At 48.9% G+C, this 17,283-nt stretch overlaps 1 protein-coding gene across 2 annotated transcripts; it reads right to left on the bottom strand.

Moving 5' to 3' along the window:
- Window positions 1–645: 645 nt before the first annotated feature.
- Window positions 646–17,014, bottom strand: LOC116937272 (protein LSM14 homolog B-like). Of its 2 annotated transcripts, none has more exons than XM_076059335.1 (8): window positions 16,787–17,014; window positions 13,395–13,552; window positions 11,688–11,895; window positions 8,668–8,820; window positions 7,806–7,952; window positions 6,245–6,347; window positions 4,798–5,047; window positions 646–1,302 (listed from the first exon to the last, which is right to left on the bottom strand). In XM_076059335.1, exons 1-7 carry the CDS (start codon window positions 16,920–16,922, stop codon window positions 4,840–4,842), a joined length of 1,113 nt encoding a protein of 370 aa, XP_075915450.1. In that variant the 5' UTR covers window positions 16,923–17,014; the 3' UTR covers window positions 646–1,302; window positions 4,798–4,839. The 2 variants fall into 2 exon arrangements, with proteins under 2 accessions (XP_075915450.1, XP_075915451.1); XM_076059336.1 differs by having other exon boundaries at window positions 16,802–17,014.
- Window positions 17,015–17,283: the final 269 nt, after the last annotated feature.

Below are 17,283 nucleotides of genomic sequence, written 5' to 3'. Positions count from 1 at the left end.
CCCATCTCCCGTGTTGCGTGCGCTTCATTGCGGCCAGTCTGTAAAGCACTATGCGCCCCTGCGACTTTTTAAAGCTGATTTTAGGGGGGGCCGCCGTGTAATCCGGCCTGGGGGGGGGGGGTCAGCCAATCTCCTGGCAATGGGAAACCGGGGGACATCCCTGCTAGGGGCCCTTCGGATGAAAGCCCGTGGGCCAGGCCTCCCCCTTCGAGACCCTACGTGAGTGTGTGTGTGTGTTTAGTGGGAGTGTGCGTACGTTCGTGTGGAGGGGTGCGAGGGGATGGTGGCGCCTGCGGAGTTGCTCCGTTGCTGTGGCACCACGGTATCTATGGAATCGATAGTCATATCTATTGACTATAGTATTATCAGCTGACTATAGCAGTGTCTGCTTACTCTATAACAGTATTTAATTACTCTAAAGTAGCATCTACTCTGCAGCAGTATCTACCGACTCAACAGTAGTATATACCGACTCTATTGCAGTTAACTTCTTACTCAGAGTACCGTGGTGAGGCCTAGTCTCGTGCAGAGCCCCCGGCCTCGCCTAGATTGCCCAGCCGGCCGAGGTGGCACCTTGGCAGGCTGGGGCTGGGCTGCCACATCACGCTGCATAACATACCAAGCACAGATTCAATTTTCAAAATCGGCCCTCAAGCTGGAACAGATGCCTCAATTTATTGAAATGCACTTTACTTTTTTCAAATACAGCAACCCCCCCCCCCTCCCACCATCCCCGATCCTGTTAAAGCCATGCATTGTACTACATTACGGACAAAGTTTACAGGAATCTAAAGCAATGCAGTAAAAATTCAACGAAGCAATGTTGTAAAGCTAACAGTTGGCCAACTTAATTATTTGCCGGCCATTTCACCACAGCGAATGCACCAATATAAATTCTGCAACATTTAATGCTGCCTTGTGAAATACAAACAAAACTCAATTAAATTGTCATGTCCATGCTCATTACAGCTTAAGACCGGTCGCACAAAATAACCAATTTTAGGAGACAATTAAAGCTTTAAAGTTAAGTCCGACTTTACAGAAATGTTTTACCACACCCATTAGACTAAAGTTTAAAACTATACTTACAATTATAAATGTGTAAAGTGTTCAACTAAACGAGGTGTGTATCTTATTTACACACCATAGACATTAAACGAATCGCATATCAATTAACACAACCCACATACAGTCCTTGCACTACCCCTCTACGTAACGTTTCTTCAGACCCAACAAATTTTAACTTTTTAAATCAAGCAAACCCCCAATATATGTACACTCTGGGAGGAAGTTCTCTGCAACCTGCAACAACAAAAGCAAGCATTGCCGACATCAAGAAGCAAAACCAACAGATCATCGTCGACCCCACAAAGGGCTCCATTCTCATTTGGAGAATTTGGTTTGCGTGGTCCCGATTTAGGCCAAGATTTGGTGACAAGGTGCCTCTCCAAACCATCCAATTCCCTTCGTCAATCTCTAAAATTGGGCACGAGAGCGTTGCCAACCAACTCCATTTGAAAGAAACTACTCTACATTTGTATTTTACCAGGTAAGGCCCACGGAGCTATGCAGCGCTCTTTCCGGAGAGACATGGCCACTGTTCTGCCCCACGGCAGATATGGGGCTGTGTTTACACAGGAACTTCCTGATATGATGGTGTCGAGTTTGGTCACGTGACCTGGAAGTGACGCGTTAAGGGTCTCGAAGCGACGAGGCAAGGCAGGGGTGTCAGTCATTACAAAGAGTACAAAATGGAGGCACAATTAGCATCTCAGCGAAGACGGGAGCATCTGCTCATTGTGGGACTTTAAGAATCATTGTCTGCAAGTTAGTTTATCTCCATATATAAAAGGCAAAGTTGTGAATGTGTGCCTGTTCAAAATGTTTAGCGTACTTCCCGACTTGCAACCAACTGGAAATTGGCCATGTGGGTACTTACCAGACTGTACACCACGCAAAAATGAAAAAAAAAATACACTTTTTTTAGGGGGGGGGGGGGCGGGGAGCTCAATAATGCATATTTTTTTTGCACGGCAAGTGAGCTGTGGCGTCAAATCTGTCACGTGACCCTCGCATGTGGAAGCGTAACGCATTGCAGTGTAGTGGTTAGCGCTACGCTGCGCTACGAACCCGGCGACCCGAGTTCGATTCCCGCTCACGGCCACCAAACGAGTAACTGCTTGGGTGTCAACATCGCCACTGGGGAGATAAAGGCGGCAGGGCGTGCTGCTGGCCACCAAACCCCCTCGTGTTCTTATAATTACTGGGACTCCTGTTATGTTAGGATTGCCGTTATAATGCTGTAAATGCCTTTATAATGCTGTTAAATTGTTACGATAAATATGGAGGCCTGGTTAACAACGAAGCCTGCCACTTGCATTATTGTGAATAGTTGTTTGTAATTAGATAAGTCGAGCCAGACTTGTGCCCATGTAACTTTAATGCATTCTTGAGAGCAAGGATGAAGATGTATCTCGTCTACAGTTCAGTGTTATGTGCAGCAGCGCTGTACATTTGGGCTGCAGTATGGTGATTACACAAAGTGACCTTATTGAACATAGTAGCTTATTCTCTTGTTGTAGAGCTATTCAGTGCTAATGTAGGTACCTGGTCCATCCAGGACCTATGATTGAGATTCATGTTGTCCAAGACAATGTTATGATGCTGCAGTGTCAATTAATTATATTGATATTGCAAGTATTAACAGATGCTCTATTTTGTGCTGTGTTTTCCCATGAGTTTTATGTCGTTCTATTCGTTAAATATGTTGGAGTCGGATGGTCACCCTGGCTCTGAAGGTTTACTACTCGGACAGTGATGCAACGCAGCGTAGTGAGGCCGAGACAGCCACCACAAATGGATAGCTCAACGAAGTGGCTTATCGTGTAGACATTTATAGCAGCAAAATACTCTAAAACGCATGCTTTTAAAAACGTGGGAGGGAAAAAAAACAGAGGACCCGGAGAAAAATCCACATGACCACGGGGAGAACTTGCAAACTCCAAATATGCAGCAGGCGTCGGGGTTGGGATGGAACCCCAGACCTCCTGCTGCATACCAGGCAAAGTGAGTTAACATCTCCTAGCCACCGTGGCATCCAAATAGAATCGTCAAGAGGACATTCTGACACTTGAAGAAAACCTGTACCAATCTTGGCCATAACCATTCTTGTACCTCTTGATCTTCCAAACACGTGTAGAGGTGTTACGGGAGGGTGACACGCGGTTGTATAACGGTGGCCACAAACACGTCCGCTACGGTCACCACCCTGGGGGGCTGTGGGGGATGCTGTGATCACTCCCAGCCCCGCCCCTCAGTGAGAGACAGTATAAAAGGTGGGACCCGGGGAGCTGAGAGGCAGTTCAACTCAAGCAAGATGAAGAGCCAGTGAAGAACGAAGATTGACTAGCCAGACCCTGGAACTCCTTTGATTCGCTGACCTTCTGAGGGCCGGGCAAAGCAAGCCAGGGTGCGACACCGGAGCCGCGAGGGCCGATGTCCCTCTGAGGGCCGGACTCGTCTGGCTGGTGATCGGGACCTGCGCCGAAGCTGGGCCAGGTCAGATAGCCTCCCGGGAGAGGAACAGGATAGAGGGAACCAGGGAGCTAGCGTGGGCTAAAGCTCGGGGAACGTTTCCCTCTATAAAGTACGGGTGAAGAGGCCATTACCTCTTCAAGTATAAGACTCGCAACTGTAACAGAAGTGTCTGTAATAAATACGTGTTGCCTCAAGTAAACAGTCTCCGACGTCAATAAGGCCACTACACATGTAGCCCTCCAGCAGGTCAGATCGTACAAAAGCATTAAATTTGGCATGCAATTGATCGATAAAAAATCTAGTCATGTTTAAGATTTTATATAAATGATGATTGAGAAGTTGTTCACGATATAATACGCAAATTATATTATGTGAGCAAATGCGGTAGTGTACCCATACTCTTTGGTTCTATTCGGTAAAGTCACTCCAGCGCTGTCCTCGAGACAGCCTGATCCCTTCACCGAGAAGATGGTTTCAAATTAAGCAACCATTGGAAAGATGTTCTAAATCGAACTAAACATTAAACTAATTTTCAATGGTACAGTATATTTTTCAAGTAGTGGTACCCCGAACTTTCGCAGCTCTTAAAAATTCCCCTTTCACACTATCAATAGGTAAACTCCCCCCCCCCCCCCCGCCAAACGGCATGTTCACCCGCACGTACACCACCTCTATGCTAAGTCGGCCAATCAAATGCTAATTTTTATGCTAATTCCTTTGTCAAGGCACCTTGTTTCCTCGCACACAGCTTAAAGGTCGCGGTCTGAGCGTGGCTGTGTTTCACTCCAGCGCTGTCCTCGAGACAGCCTGATCCCTTCACCCGATGAAGGCCGCTTGTGTTGTGGCCGAAACGTCGTGATTTTGTTGTTTTATTTTTTACCTACGTGACTTTACCGAATAGAACCAAAGAGTATGGATCCTTGCAGTCACGAAAGCTTTAAATCTAGAAGTGTACCCATGGCTACAACCACGAGAAGGCGAGTAGAGTCAAGGACGTAATGAATGGGAAGAGGAATAGAAAGGGGTAGAGGAGACAAATGGAAAAATGGGATCAGAGACAATACCTTAAAAGGGTCTCTCTATCATCCTCCACGGAGCAGGGTATTTTCACAGGGGGGGGGGGGGGTTGGGGGCAGAGGGTAAGGGATTCAGCAGGGATGGCCACACAAGTCACGTGACTTCCTCAGGGAGGCACGAGCAGATTCTCGATATTTTTGTTTTGCAGCTTAACGGGAGTGCAGGAGCGGGAGCTGCCCTTACCTGCACGTGCTCCTCCTCCTCATCCTCATCATCATCATCTGTCTAGGCCTGCACCTTGGCCGGCAGAGGAGACCGCATCCCTGCTTTGGGCATGCCCGGCCGCCCGTCCCCACCCCACAGGGTCCGGCGGTTGAGCCAGGACGCGTGGCCCCAACTGTGCCAGAAGCGGCGATTGCGCGCGGCCGGGAGGTTCTCCCCGAACGTCTGCATGTTCAAGCGCTGCTCCTCCGCCAACGTCACGCGGCAGTTCCTTACAAGATGGAAGGAAGGGGTGGCGGGGGTTGTGAGCACAGCTGGTGCATCTTGCCAGTCATCTCAGTCTATCCATGGCCACCTGGGGTCTGTCCCATGACCTCCTGTCAGCGAGCCTTCGACATTCCACGTGTACCTTCACTGAGCAGTGAATGGCGCGTGTTGGTATTGGAGGTGGAGGGAGGAGATAAAGATGCAGTGCTACAACTTCTTGCTCGTGCCACTACTACTGGCAGAAGGGCCACAGTAAGTCACTCATTTTCATTTTGGCAAATATCGCAGTTTTTACACCGGCACACGAAAAATGCCTGCCACTTGTAAAACACGTCACGGGATTCTTTGAATGTTCCCTGCCAAGCAGCAGGCGTACATCCCTACGGTTAATGCGCCCGCAGTATTATAAATCAGAGCAGCCACTAGATTTGCACCGCGAATAGTTTTGTTGTTACGCGACAACGACTCTGTCTGACGCTCCGAGCAGTGGCTCACCCCACACCATGTTGAAGAGTGGCCTGTGGATGACGATAGATCACGGTACTACAGAATTGCTCGAGTGAACGCTAAACCCTACATTAGAGGTTCCCTGCACGGTTCCACACCATCCTGCGTTTTAGAGAAATGTTCGCCTCGTGCCCAGTCAAATAATTACACGGTTCTTCCTCTTATTTTCGAGTTAGGATTTTTTCCCGAATCAAGCGCAACACCGCAATTCACGCGGCGTGCATTTTCTGCGCAGAGTAATTAAAGTTAACGTCACACATTTGCAACGCCCCAAAGTTTCCAGATATTCAGGAGGCGTAGTCAACCGCATACGAGTGAGAAGGCAGCCAGCAACGGCACCAACAATTGCCCGAGATCTGTCATCCTATATTAGGATGGTTAGGCCAACTCCATTTGTGAGTTTTTATTACATGAGGGACGAAACCAAAGAAAACCCACACGTGCAAAGGTGGGAGAGTGAATGGGGGGGGAACAGCAACCCCATCTCCGTACAGATGGAGATGAATCAACATGCTGTACTGCTACCTCCTGGCAAGTCGGTGCACATGGCAGAAGATTGTGAACCACCAACCCTTTGCCTCCTCCAGGCGCTGTATATAAAGGTGTGCCGCCACCACGGCCCGTCCGAGACCATCAACCCCGCGATGAGCAAGGAGACCCAATTAAAAATCACAAGTGGCAGAAATGCCATTACCTGCCGCCATCTTTGGAAATGTTATCAAAGAAGCATCTTGTTTTGTCGTAGAAGCATTTGTCAGGAAACACGGCAGAGCTCCTGCTGGGACCCCTCTGCATGTCTGCAGCACAAAGGGAGATGTCAATGTCAGAAACTAATTAAGGGATGGCCTGGACAATTAAAGACAAAGATCCCCACCCCATTTCGCTTCAGACTATCGGGGCAAGTGCTCTTAGTGAGTGGCACCCCGAGGCCGGCACGGCACACGAAGGCATGGGTGGGCCTAGCACCATGCCCGGCCACCTTCGTCTCCCTCATAGCGATGGCTGAGGTGAGCCACTAGAGGGGGGCGACGGTACAGATTTGTTGAACCAAACTTTTCAACAGAAGACGCCGTGGCAGCAGTGGCAACAGGCCACCGTGATGGACGCTCGTGGAGATTGCTCCTCGTGAACAAAAATTGTCAAAAGTGCATCATGGTCCTAAAGGGACCAACATTTAGTACAGGGGATTCTCCAAATGTTTTTACCATTTGTTAAAATACAACCATTCACCAATGCGAGTCAGGGCTAAAACAATACGACCATAAACTTTGCATTATATTTCAGGCCCATCAAGCTATATGGCTCTTTTTCAGAAGAGACCTGGCCACAAATGATAGCTCAACGAAGTGGCTTATTACATGAAAATTTCTGGCAGGTAAACTCCAATAAGTGCACGTTGATTCTAAAATGTGGAGGGAAAAACCGGATGACTCATAGAAAACAGGTTTTTTTGGGTTAGATCGTGATCCAACCCAAAAAAAAATCTATCATGGATGATATTGGTCGCAAAAGCCTACATGTTCAACCGACCCAGAGAAAAATCCACACTACCACGGGGAGAGAGACGCATGCAAACTCCAAATATACAATGGTCAGGGTTTTGGTGAAACCCACGAGGCAAGGTAGCCCCCCCCCCCACAGCCGCCTAATAATTTGTTGGCACAAGAGAGGCGGTGTAAGACAAATCCACTGTTGCACTGCACATCCATGCTGTACATTGTCCAAGCTCCACTCTTTCTGCAACCCACACCTGACCAGAGTGATGCGAGGCCCTCACCCACAAGTGCAGTGACAGCCAAGCTTACTAAAGGCTGTCAAATGCAGAGAGTTTCTCAAGTTATCATTCCTCATGATTACTCTAACTCGTATGAAAAAAAGGGCCTAATATAAATGTCCACATAAGCTACTTCGTTGAGCTATCATTTGTGACCTGGTCGCTTCTGAAAAAGCGAATAGCTCAGTGATCTTTACCTGGTAAGACAAGATTAGTTGATTTTTATTTTTTCAAGCGATATGTTCACTTGACCTATAGACTGTGCACTCCCATCGTGTTTTTGTATTGTATGTTGTTACATTCTGACCCGCCCCTACTGAACATCTGTGGACAAAAAAACCTTTGTAGCGCATCGAAATCCCCCAGTGGACAAAAAAATATTCTGATTCTAAAAGGAGACATCCCACAGGAGTGGTGGTGGTGGTGTGAAACCGGGTCCCTCAAAGTGCTCCTTTTAAAAAAAAAGGTCCGACACCTTCACCTTGCTTGGCCTTGTTGTCCTGGAACTCCTTGTCCAGCTCCTCGCGGTCCAGCTGCGCGTTGCTGCTCTCAAAGTCAAACTCCGCCTGAAACTCATCGCCCAGGTTCAGGGCCTGTGCCTTCTGGGGGCGCCCATGGCGACTCGAGCCTGCGGGGAGAGAAAAATAAACGGCAGCTCGGTTTGTGATCCACCAACGCCGCGGTGGTGGCGGTGGTGAGATGTTAACTACCTAGCCTGGTACGCAAGAGCTCGTGGGTTCTATCTCGACCTCCTGCTGTATACTTGGAAGTTTGCATGTTCTCCCCAAATGTGAAAGATTTCCTGCAAACGTTCTCCATTGGAATAATGCATCAATGAGTACACCCTGCTGCAAAGAAAAAAAAACTTTTGCTGGACCCTCATGGACAAATGTGAGTCTCTTACTTTCGACCCAGGTTTCCTGGGTAAATATTCACGACCATAAAAAATAGCGCACCGGCTGCCCGGTATTCAGGTCGGCACCAGCGGCCAAAAATCTGTTATTCTCTCCGCCCTCTGCACATGTTCAAAAGGCCATTGCCAAAGTCCAGGCTAATGCACCGCGTCGCCTTTGAGGCAACGTCAGTGATAAAAGCGGCAAGGGGTTTTTGCCTTCCCACCGCGATTTACAAAGCCCCACGACGAATGCGTCCACAGAAGCTGTGCACGGCGAGCCTTCAATACGCAAACGCATTAATTAGTCTCCGTCGGTACGAGACGCCGACTGTAAATTGGGACACGTTGCTTCAAAACGAACTTACAAATTTGATGAAAAGATGAATGACGGCATGGGGGGGTGGCGGGTGGGGAGGGCGAACACCACCCACACCACCCGTAGCCGTACCTGCAATCTGCTTCACGGGGGCCCTCCGCCACCGCCGCCGCCGCCGGGGCGCCGTCTGCACCCCCCGCTCCACCGTGCCGCTCTTCCTCGCCGGCTGCTGCGGCGTGGCGTTGACGCGCGCAGCGGCCGCGCCGGCCGTGGGCGCTGCCGCACCTGTGGGCGATGGGCACAGCCGGCGCGCACCCACCGGTCGTCTCGGTTCGTCAGCCCGTCGGGGGGGGGGCCACGTGGGACCCTCCCGGTGCCTCCCGGCAACGACCGGCGACACTTCATCTGGCACGGGTGCCGTGGTGACGTCACCGTCACTTAGTGGCGAAAGGCGGCTGTTGGTATTATGGGGCGGGGGGGGCGTTCTACAACAGCTGTGTGGGCAAGACACAAGTGCCATAGCCCTCCATCACCCATCGTGGTGTCAGTGTCATCATCATCATAATTACCACCACCCCTCCCCCCCTATCGTTCCTCACGACTGCAGGTCACACGTTTGTGTTGTCACCAGGCAGAGGGGCTCACCGCACACAAATCCCAGCGTATCCGAGCGTGCCATTTTTACGTCGCTTCGAGCGAGGCCGTCAAAACCTCACAGATCACTCAGCGGCCAAGCGCAGCGTTTGCCGACCACCCCGTTTGCGTCTCCAACATTTTCGAAAAGGAAACTCCGCTTTCATTTGCTCTTGATGCAACCAATTGCCATAGCCACGTAGGTAAAAAATAAAATAACAAAAATCACGACGTTTCGGCCACAACACAAGCGGCCTTCCTCAGGTGAAGGGACGAGACTGTCTGGAAGACAGCACTGTCCTCCAGACAGTCTCGTCCGTTCACCTGAGGAAGGCCGCTTGTGTTGTGGCCGAAACGTCGTGATTTTTGTTATTTTATTTTTTACCTACGTGACTTTACCCAATAGAACCAAAGAGTATGGATCCTAGCAGTCACGAAAGCTTTAAATCTAGAATTGCCATAGCACCACCATTCATATATTTTGTCAAAAATGATGATTTCGCACGGGTTTAAAATATAAAAATATTAGCACACGTTTGTCGTTAGGGGCGTTTGCGCGCAACTTTTATGGGTCGGGCAGCATTACATTGGGGGGGTGTTAACATTAATAAACGAGACGGTGGAACGAGGGTCACCGGGGCTCTTGTCCACAAGCCACGGCAGACTTCACGACTCGTCCTCCCGCCTGCAGAGGGAGGCCTCGGCTGCACCAACACGGGCGGCACGAGGATTCACGACGCTTCCGTTAAAGTCGGTGGCTGTTGTAACCTTTGCCGCAGCCTTGCAACCCCTTTGGTTCCCAATCGTTCACAAAACGTGCAACGTCAACAGACGTAAGGGGTTTGATGAAACAAAGCGGTTGCACTCGGCCCGCGCGCCCGCGCCCAATCTGTATTTCGATGATATACCTTCGAAATAAATCCCCAGAAAGGGGATCTTGCAACCCCCAAGGGGTGCGTGCACCCCTGGGTTAAGAACCACTGGGCGAGACGATCGTGGGGTAACACAGTAATATCAATTTACAACTCACACCCCTTTCACGTCGTCGCTTTATTATGAACACCGCTAACACAATTTACGTCGGTGACAGCATCGATCCTTTCTCGTATCCCCATCGCCTCTTGCTTCACCTACCCTGTAAACTACCCTGTGGTGTCGCGCACATGACGACATGTACTGTGCTTTCGATAACAAAATACATTATTGATGTACGGTATTTTGGGAAAAAAATGCTTAAATTTACGTCGCACATTTCAGGAACGCATCACCAATGTAAATTGGGGTACTGCTCTACAATGCCCAATGTTCTGCTACACCATCTGCCACCCAACAAATCAAATTTGTCACCTGGAGCACCACACCAATTTATGTGGTTTCGGCAAACCAGAATGTTGAAAAAAACCCAAAAAAACAATCATATTTCCGTACGACGTCTCATTGGACATTACAAAATCGGGCATCAGGTGTTTGGTAAAAGATGCAGGTGGAGATCCGATCAGAAATCCTCTCTTCTCTCAATACCCAGCCAGTGAACAGGGTGGCCACAACCTCAGCACCACGATAGCACCTCGTTGAGATCAATATAGCAAGTTGCCTCTGGCAACCTCGTTTCTCACAAAACCACAGATTTAAAAAAAGAAAGTCTTCGTTCATCATCGCCATGGAGAAATGCATCGTGCAGGACCTTGAAGCCGCAATTAAATTTTGTTGGTGCAAATCTTAATTGGGTTAAGTTGTGGAAGAGGGGTAATTTTAAAACGTTTTTATTTTTTATCAGGCAAGACACCGAGCTATATTTGCACTTTTTCAGAAGCCACTTTACCACAAATGATCGTTGAATAAAGCGGCTTTCTTGATAAACGCCGTTATTGCAAACAACAAAACCCATTTAGCACCACATTTGTATTATCTCGTGGTAGAAGAGTGGCTCTCGCACAACTACGAACCCAACGACGCAAAAAATAACTCGATTCTCAGCCACATCACGAGCTAATTATATCCAAATCGGTGGCTGGCTCCCCACCTTCCCATTCACCACAACCGCACAAGTGAAGCGTGGCAGGTGAAATAACCACCCCACCCCACATGACAAGACAGCGCGGCCTTCGCCGAGCAGTTCATTGACAGGGCACCAAATAATAACGCTTTAAATGACGGGTTATTTTGAAAAGGCGACAATTTAAAATACAATCACTGGGTATCACCATCAAGCGCAAAGTAAAAACAAAAATGCTCGTCCGCATGCACTACGCATTATCATCATCATCGAGCTGTTATACACAGAGCCTTTTATTTTCCTGCATGCGCTTACGGAAATAATTCCATGAAGATAGCTGCAACTCAACTGCGTTCAATTAAGATCGCATTGAAATCACGCAGTTGCCTCTAAACGAGCAAAAGGCGAAAACAACCCGAGGCAAGGCCACTGGGCAACGGAAACCACGTGGCATTAAGAGGGCAAAGGTGCAGCCCTGCAGTGCCGATGTTTACCGCACACCGCACCCCCCCCCCTCCCGTACCCGCAGCTCCTCCGTACGCAGGCTGCACGAAGGGACGGTGCCCGACTGCTGTGGCCCAGGCGTCGTGCCGCGCGTGGCCCGGGTGGCCGCCCGTGGCACCGCGGGGGGGTCCGGTCGGCGTGCCCGGCGCGGAGTGGCAGCTCGCCGCCGCTCCGATACCGCGCGCGTGGCAGCGAGCGGCGGCCCCCCCCGGGGTGCCCGGCGAGGACTGGACGGGGGGTGAGGGTGGGTTAGGCAGCAATTAGAACAAATCACGACGACGTACGCATGTCAAACTTCTTATGCACCTTCTTGGTTCTTTCGGTAAAGTCACCACGTAGAAGGGAAACAATAAAATGATAAAAATATGAAACTTTAAAATTCTCACGACGTTTCGACTGCAACACAAGCAATCATCATCAGGTGTAAAAACCACAGCAAGACATTTTTTTTTTTAAAAGTGGCGGGGTTTTTTTTAACGTTAGCACCACGGAGAGCGATTTGGCAGTTATTCAGATGGACGAGTCCATCTATGTTCGGAAAAGAGGAGGGGGGAGACGAAAATAATGGATGCGGTCTGAAAGCCACCGTAAGCGTGAACAATCAATTAAGACCCGAAATGGTTTATCAAATCCTTCCAATGATTGCTAAGCCAGAATTCCTTCCTCTCGGTTGAAATTGTCTCTGTGTTTGTATATGTGGATAGCCTCATGAACGAATCTCTCATGGTAGCCAGATGGCTTACAGAGAACCTCTGGTCTTAGGAGGAGGGATAATTGCGATGTCATCACCCGAGAGCCAACCAGGTGCCAAGGGTTGCGCAATTCAGCCACTGGCACGCTGGCACCCGGGCTCGGATCTTGGTAGCCTCCTCCATCTCCTCCTCCTCAACCTGTAAAAACCCTCCACAGCTACCACTGTTAGCTAACTATTGTAACTCTCAAATGCAACTTTCATCAAGCCCCCCGAGTGTGAAGTGCAGTCTCCAACCTCGTATTCTCCACCATCTCTGGCTTCCTCGATTCCAGTGCCGTGAAGGGAAAATTTGCCCGAAATGCAGCCGATCAGCGTTGACTTTTTTTTCCACATTTTGTCAACATGTTGCCAAAGATGTCCCTTAAAGGCTTAAAGGACGTTCGGGGCAAGTGCAGTGCGAGCAACTACGAGGCCGGCAAAGCACACGGAGGAGGTGGGGAAGCCAGCACCACGCCCGACCGCCTTCTCCCAAGTGGCGATGTTTATACATCGCACCAGGTGCTCATTGGATAGACCTCAGGAAAAGCCCGGGACCGTTTCAGATAATTGTCACCTGGCATTGGCCGTAAGTGGGAATCAAACCCCGGTGGGTCGTAGGCGGGTTTGTGGTGCAGCGCATCAACCACTGTGCCACCGCTCCCCTAAACCATGGCAAGATGTTAACTACCGCGCCTGGAATACAATAGGTCATGGGGTTTGATCCAGACCCCCGACGCCTGCATATTTTTGGAGTTTGCAACGTCCTCCCCCGTGGTCACGTGGATTTCTCTGGGTCATCCAGTTTCTATCTCCACGTTTTAGAACCGACGTGCATTTGGAGCATTTGGCTGCTGGAAATGTCCACGCGATAAGCCGCTTCGTTGAGCAAATCATTTGTGGCCAGGTCGCTTCTGAAAAGAGAGTTAAGTAGCTCGGTGGGCCTTACATGGTACAATAAATAGTTGAATGGTAAAGAGCGCCTGCACCTCTCACCTGCACCATGGCCACGTCGTGGTGCAGAGCGGACAGCATGTACTCGCACGGGGTCAAGTCCTTGATCTCGCTGATGCGAAAGACGATGTATTCGAAGACCTCCTCGCGAGGGGCGATGGGACGGTCGGCGGGGCGCCCCTCCGTCCCGCGCAAGCGCACTGCGCACACACAAAGACGCCCGCCGCCGGTACAGACCTCCACGTACCCGTTTGGTCAAGCGTTGTTACGGTCGAGAGCACCTATGCAGGTCGGAGCAGGTGCGTGGTTGTGGGTTTTGGGCGCCACTGTGGTGAGAAGTTAACTACCTCGCCTGGTATATATCGAAGGTCATGCGTTTCATCCCAACCCTGACAACACCTGCTGTATATTTGGAGTCAGCGAGGTTTTCTCTTCCCATGGGTCGAGTGGATTTCCCCCCCCCCCCTCCAGGTCCTTCGATAAGCCACTTCGTTGCGTTACCTACCATTTGTGGGGAGGTCGCTTCTGAAAGAGCAGTATAGTAAGTGGGCCTTACCCGCAACCTAAACAATTGTTTAAAATAGTTTCTAGCTGGTTCAGCTACCTTCATCCTCCCCAGTGCTGATTTAATCATCTTTTTTACTAACACACCGCACCAGGTAACTTCACTTGAAGGCAGTCTACCTACGCGAAAACCAGAATGAGTTGGGATACAAGGCCACCACCGACGACGTTGTCTGTAGCCAGGAATCAAATCTAGCTCGCGGGGTTCCGAGCTGCACACATTTCTCAACTCTGCAAGCCAAAAATTGAGATTCATTTATTTCCTGCCAGAAGCTGTATTAAATATTCTTGTTTCTTTTGGTAAAGTCACGTAGAACGGAAATAATAAAAATAAAACATAATAAAATAAAAATGAAATTTATTTTATTTTTATTTAAATAAAATATAAATGAAATTTATTTTATATGTATTTTATTTTATTATGTCTTAGCTGTATTAAAACCAACCAATAGCCCGTCATCCATAAGCCATATGCCTGCAGGTATTGAATGTTTATGGGTATCAACATCACAAATCCCTATCATCACCGTCGCAAAGAAGTTCTCCATTGTGCCAATTTAATCCAGACAGGTGCCGTTGGCCCAGATCTGTGAACGAAGGCAAAAATGAATCTGGAACATTTCCAAATTAACTGTTTTGGGGCCTCTTCTTTGGTTCTTTCGGTAAAGTCACCACGTAGAATGAGAATAAAATAATAAATTGATAAAATAAAATAACACAATAATATTCTCACGACGTTTCGGCCACAACACAAGCGGCCTTCATCAGGTGAAGGGGTCGAGACTGTCTGGTAGGACAGCGCTGGAGTGTTTTGGGGCCGTCCAGAAATGACGTCACGCACCTGGGGGGGGGGGGGTCAGACATTTGTGACGACGTGTGACGACCGGGGGGGGGGGGGGGGGGGGAGTTTGATAAATGTGACGTCACATCAAAATGCGCAACTTTAAATATAGACAACACGTTCCACTTAATTAGACTTTTTAATGTTTTCTCCTACAAGATCAGAGTGCAGCGGCACATTAAATACGCACAACAATGACAACAATAGTTTAAAGCGATTTGAAGTGTGTTTTATTTTGGCGGGGGGGAGGGGGCAGAGCTTTGTGACGTCATATTTGAGGGCAGGGGGGGGGTCAAAAAAATCGTTCAGAATCGCGTGACGTCATTTATGGACGGCCCCTTAAGCGGCACCCTGCCGGGCTTTTTGGCCGGGGTCACGTGCCGTCTATGACCAGCCGCATCTCATTGCCCTGTGACTACCGACCCGGCTTCAACACTTGATTTTTGCGCGCAGCGTTTTAATACGTTGTTTTTGTGTGGAATTATTTGCTGGTTTATTCCAGAATGTTTCTGTTACGCGTCGTCGCTTTAAGATGTTCTGTGTTCAAATTTTGTTTGTTGCAGTTGCACCCCGACTTAAGATGCTCGCATGGCTCACAGGACTATACCTAATAAATGAAACTTGAACACGCGCACGCACCGAAACCACGAACTTGTTCAGGTCAACGGGGTTAATCGCGCGTTCGTGTTGGCATAGCTGTCAACCCCTTATCAGTGCCCCTAGATTGTTACAGATCGATTCAAACCCTTATTGGTCACCCCCTGCCCTTATAAATATAAACGTTTAGCCAACGAGGTCCCGTCGCAAGGGAGAAACGCAAACAGACGGACGAAACAATGTGTGCCCGTATTGAAACGGCTGTGCACCCAATAACCTTCGTTGAAAAATACTTGAAACCACTGCGACCCAGAATCAGCAAGAACAACAACCTCAGAACATTCGTGATTAAGCGGGTGACGAGTTGAAGAACTTTGCCCCAGTACAGCTAGAGGCGCCGGCCATAAATGACGTCGCGCGATTTTGGACGATTTTTGCCACCCCCCCCCCCCAAAAAAAGTATATAAAACACGCTTCAAATCTCTTTAAACTATTATCATTGTAGTGCGTATTTAATGTGGTGCTGCACTCCGATGTTGAAGGTGAAAACATTTATTAACAAGTCTATTTGATTAAGTAGAATGTTTCGATTTAAAGCTTTCGTGACTGCAGGGATTCATCTTATTGGCTCTTTCGGTAAAGTCACGTAGAATAGAAATAAAATAATAAAAATAAAACATAATAAAATAACGTTGTATTTTATGGGAAAATAAATAAATAATAAGCATTATACAATTTTTTTTTAAAATAAAATGTTATTGCTTTATTTTTATTATTTTATTTCCATTCTACGTGACTTTACCGAAAGAACCAAGAAGATAAGTAGAACGTGTTGTCTATATTTAAAGTTGCGAATTTTGATGTGACGTCACATTTCTCAACTCCCCACCGCCCCTCGTCACACATTGTCACAAATGTCTGACCCCCACGTGACGCATCAATGGCTGTCATTTTAAACATTTCTGGGCAATTCCCACTGAGATTAAGGACTCTCTTACAAATCCAGGTTAATTGAAAACACAAAAGTACATACAGCAATCCAATACAATCATGATTTCATTTAGTTCTTTTCATTTATTTTATTGATTTTTTTCATCTACGTGACTTTACCGAAAAAAAACCAAAGACTATCTTATTTGTCGTTTGAGCATCTTAACACCTCCTGTTTGATTGCCCTGAAAAGGGTCAAACCCCTCTTTAATACCCCCCCCCCCCCACACATTGACCCCACGACACCCACACCAATCTGTCCAGAAGGCGACAACGTCGCCGACACGTTCACCTCCTCCTGGCAAACTTTCCCCAGCCCCAAGGCCTCCTCCTGCTGCTGCTGCCCGAGCGAGTCGCCTGTTAGGACGACTCAAGCGGCTTCATTAAACCCCTAACCCGCAGCTTCGGGGTGTCCACAGTCGCCCCGTGAACCACCCCTCACCCCCCAGTGCGTAACCTTTCGCCAAGACGACGGTGGAGTCGTCCGTGTTGATGTCACAGAGGATGCCCTCGTAGCGGATGCCCGCCATGGAGAGCAAGCTCATCCTGACGCCCATGCAGGCCGCCCAAGTGGCCATGGTCGCCGGCTCTGGCTACGGGCGACGAGAGGGGCTGGTGGGGCCGCCTTGGTGGGGCCGGGCAGGAGGAGGGGGGGGAGGGGGGGGAGGGGGGAACTTGGCCCGGATCGTGAGACGACGACGATGGTGATGATGGTGGTGGTGTTGATGGTGTTGATGTTGATGGTGGTGGTGTTGATGGTGGTGGTGTTGATGGTGGTGGTGTTGATGGTGGTGGTGTTGATGATGATGGTGGTGTTGTTGATGGTGGTGGTGTTGATGATGTTGGTGGTGTTGATGATGATGGTCTTGTTGATGGTGGTGGTGTTGATGGTGGTGGTGGTGTTGTTGATGTTGGTGGTGTTGATGATGGTGTTGTTGA

This window comes from Petromyzon marinus, unplaced genomic scaffold (genome assembly GCF_048934315.1).
Source record: "Petromyzon marinus isolate PM22_M1 ecotype Great Lakes invasive population unplaced genomic scaffold, UKy_Petmar_22M1.pri1.0 PM_G_Scaffold_10, whole genome shotgun sequence".
In the NCBI taxonomy this organism is placed as follows: Eukaryota; Metazoa; Chordata; class Hyperoartia; order Petromyzontiformes; family Petromyzontidae; genus Petromyzon; species Petromyzon marinus.
Note: the sequence above shows the minus strand (reverse complement) of the source record. Positions and strands in the feature narration are given on the sequence as shown.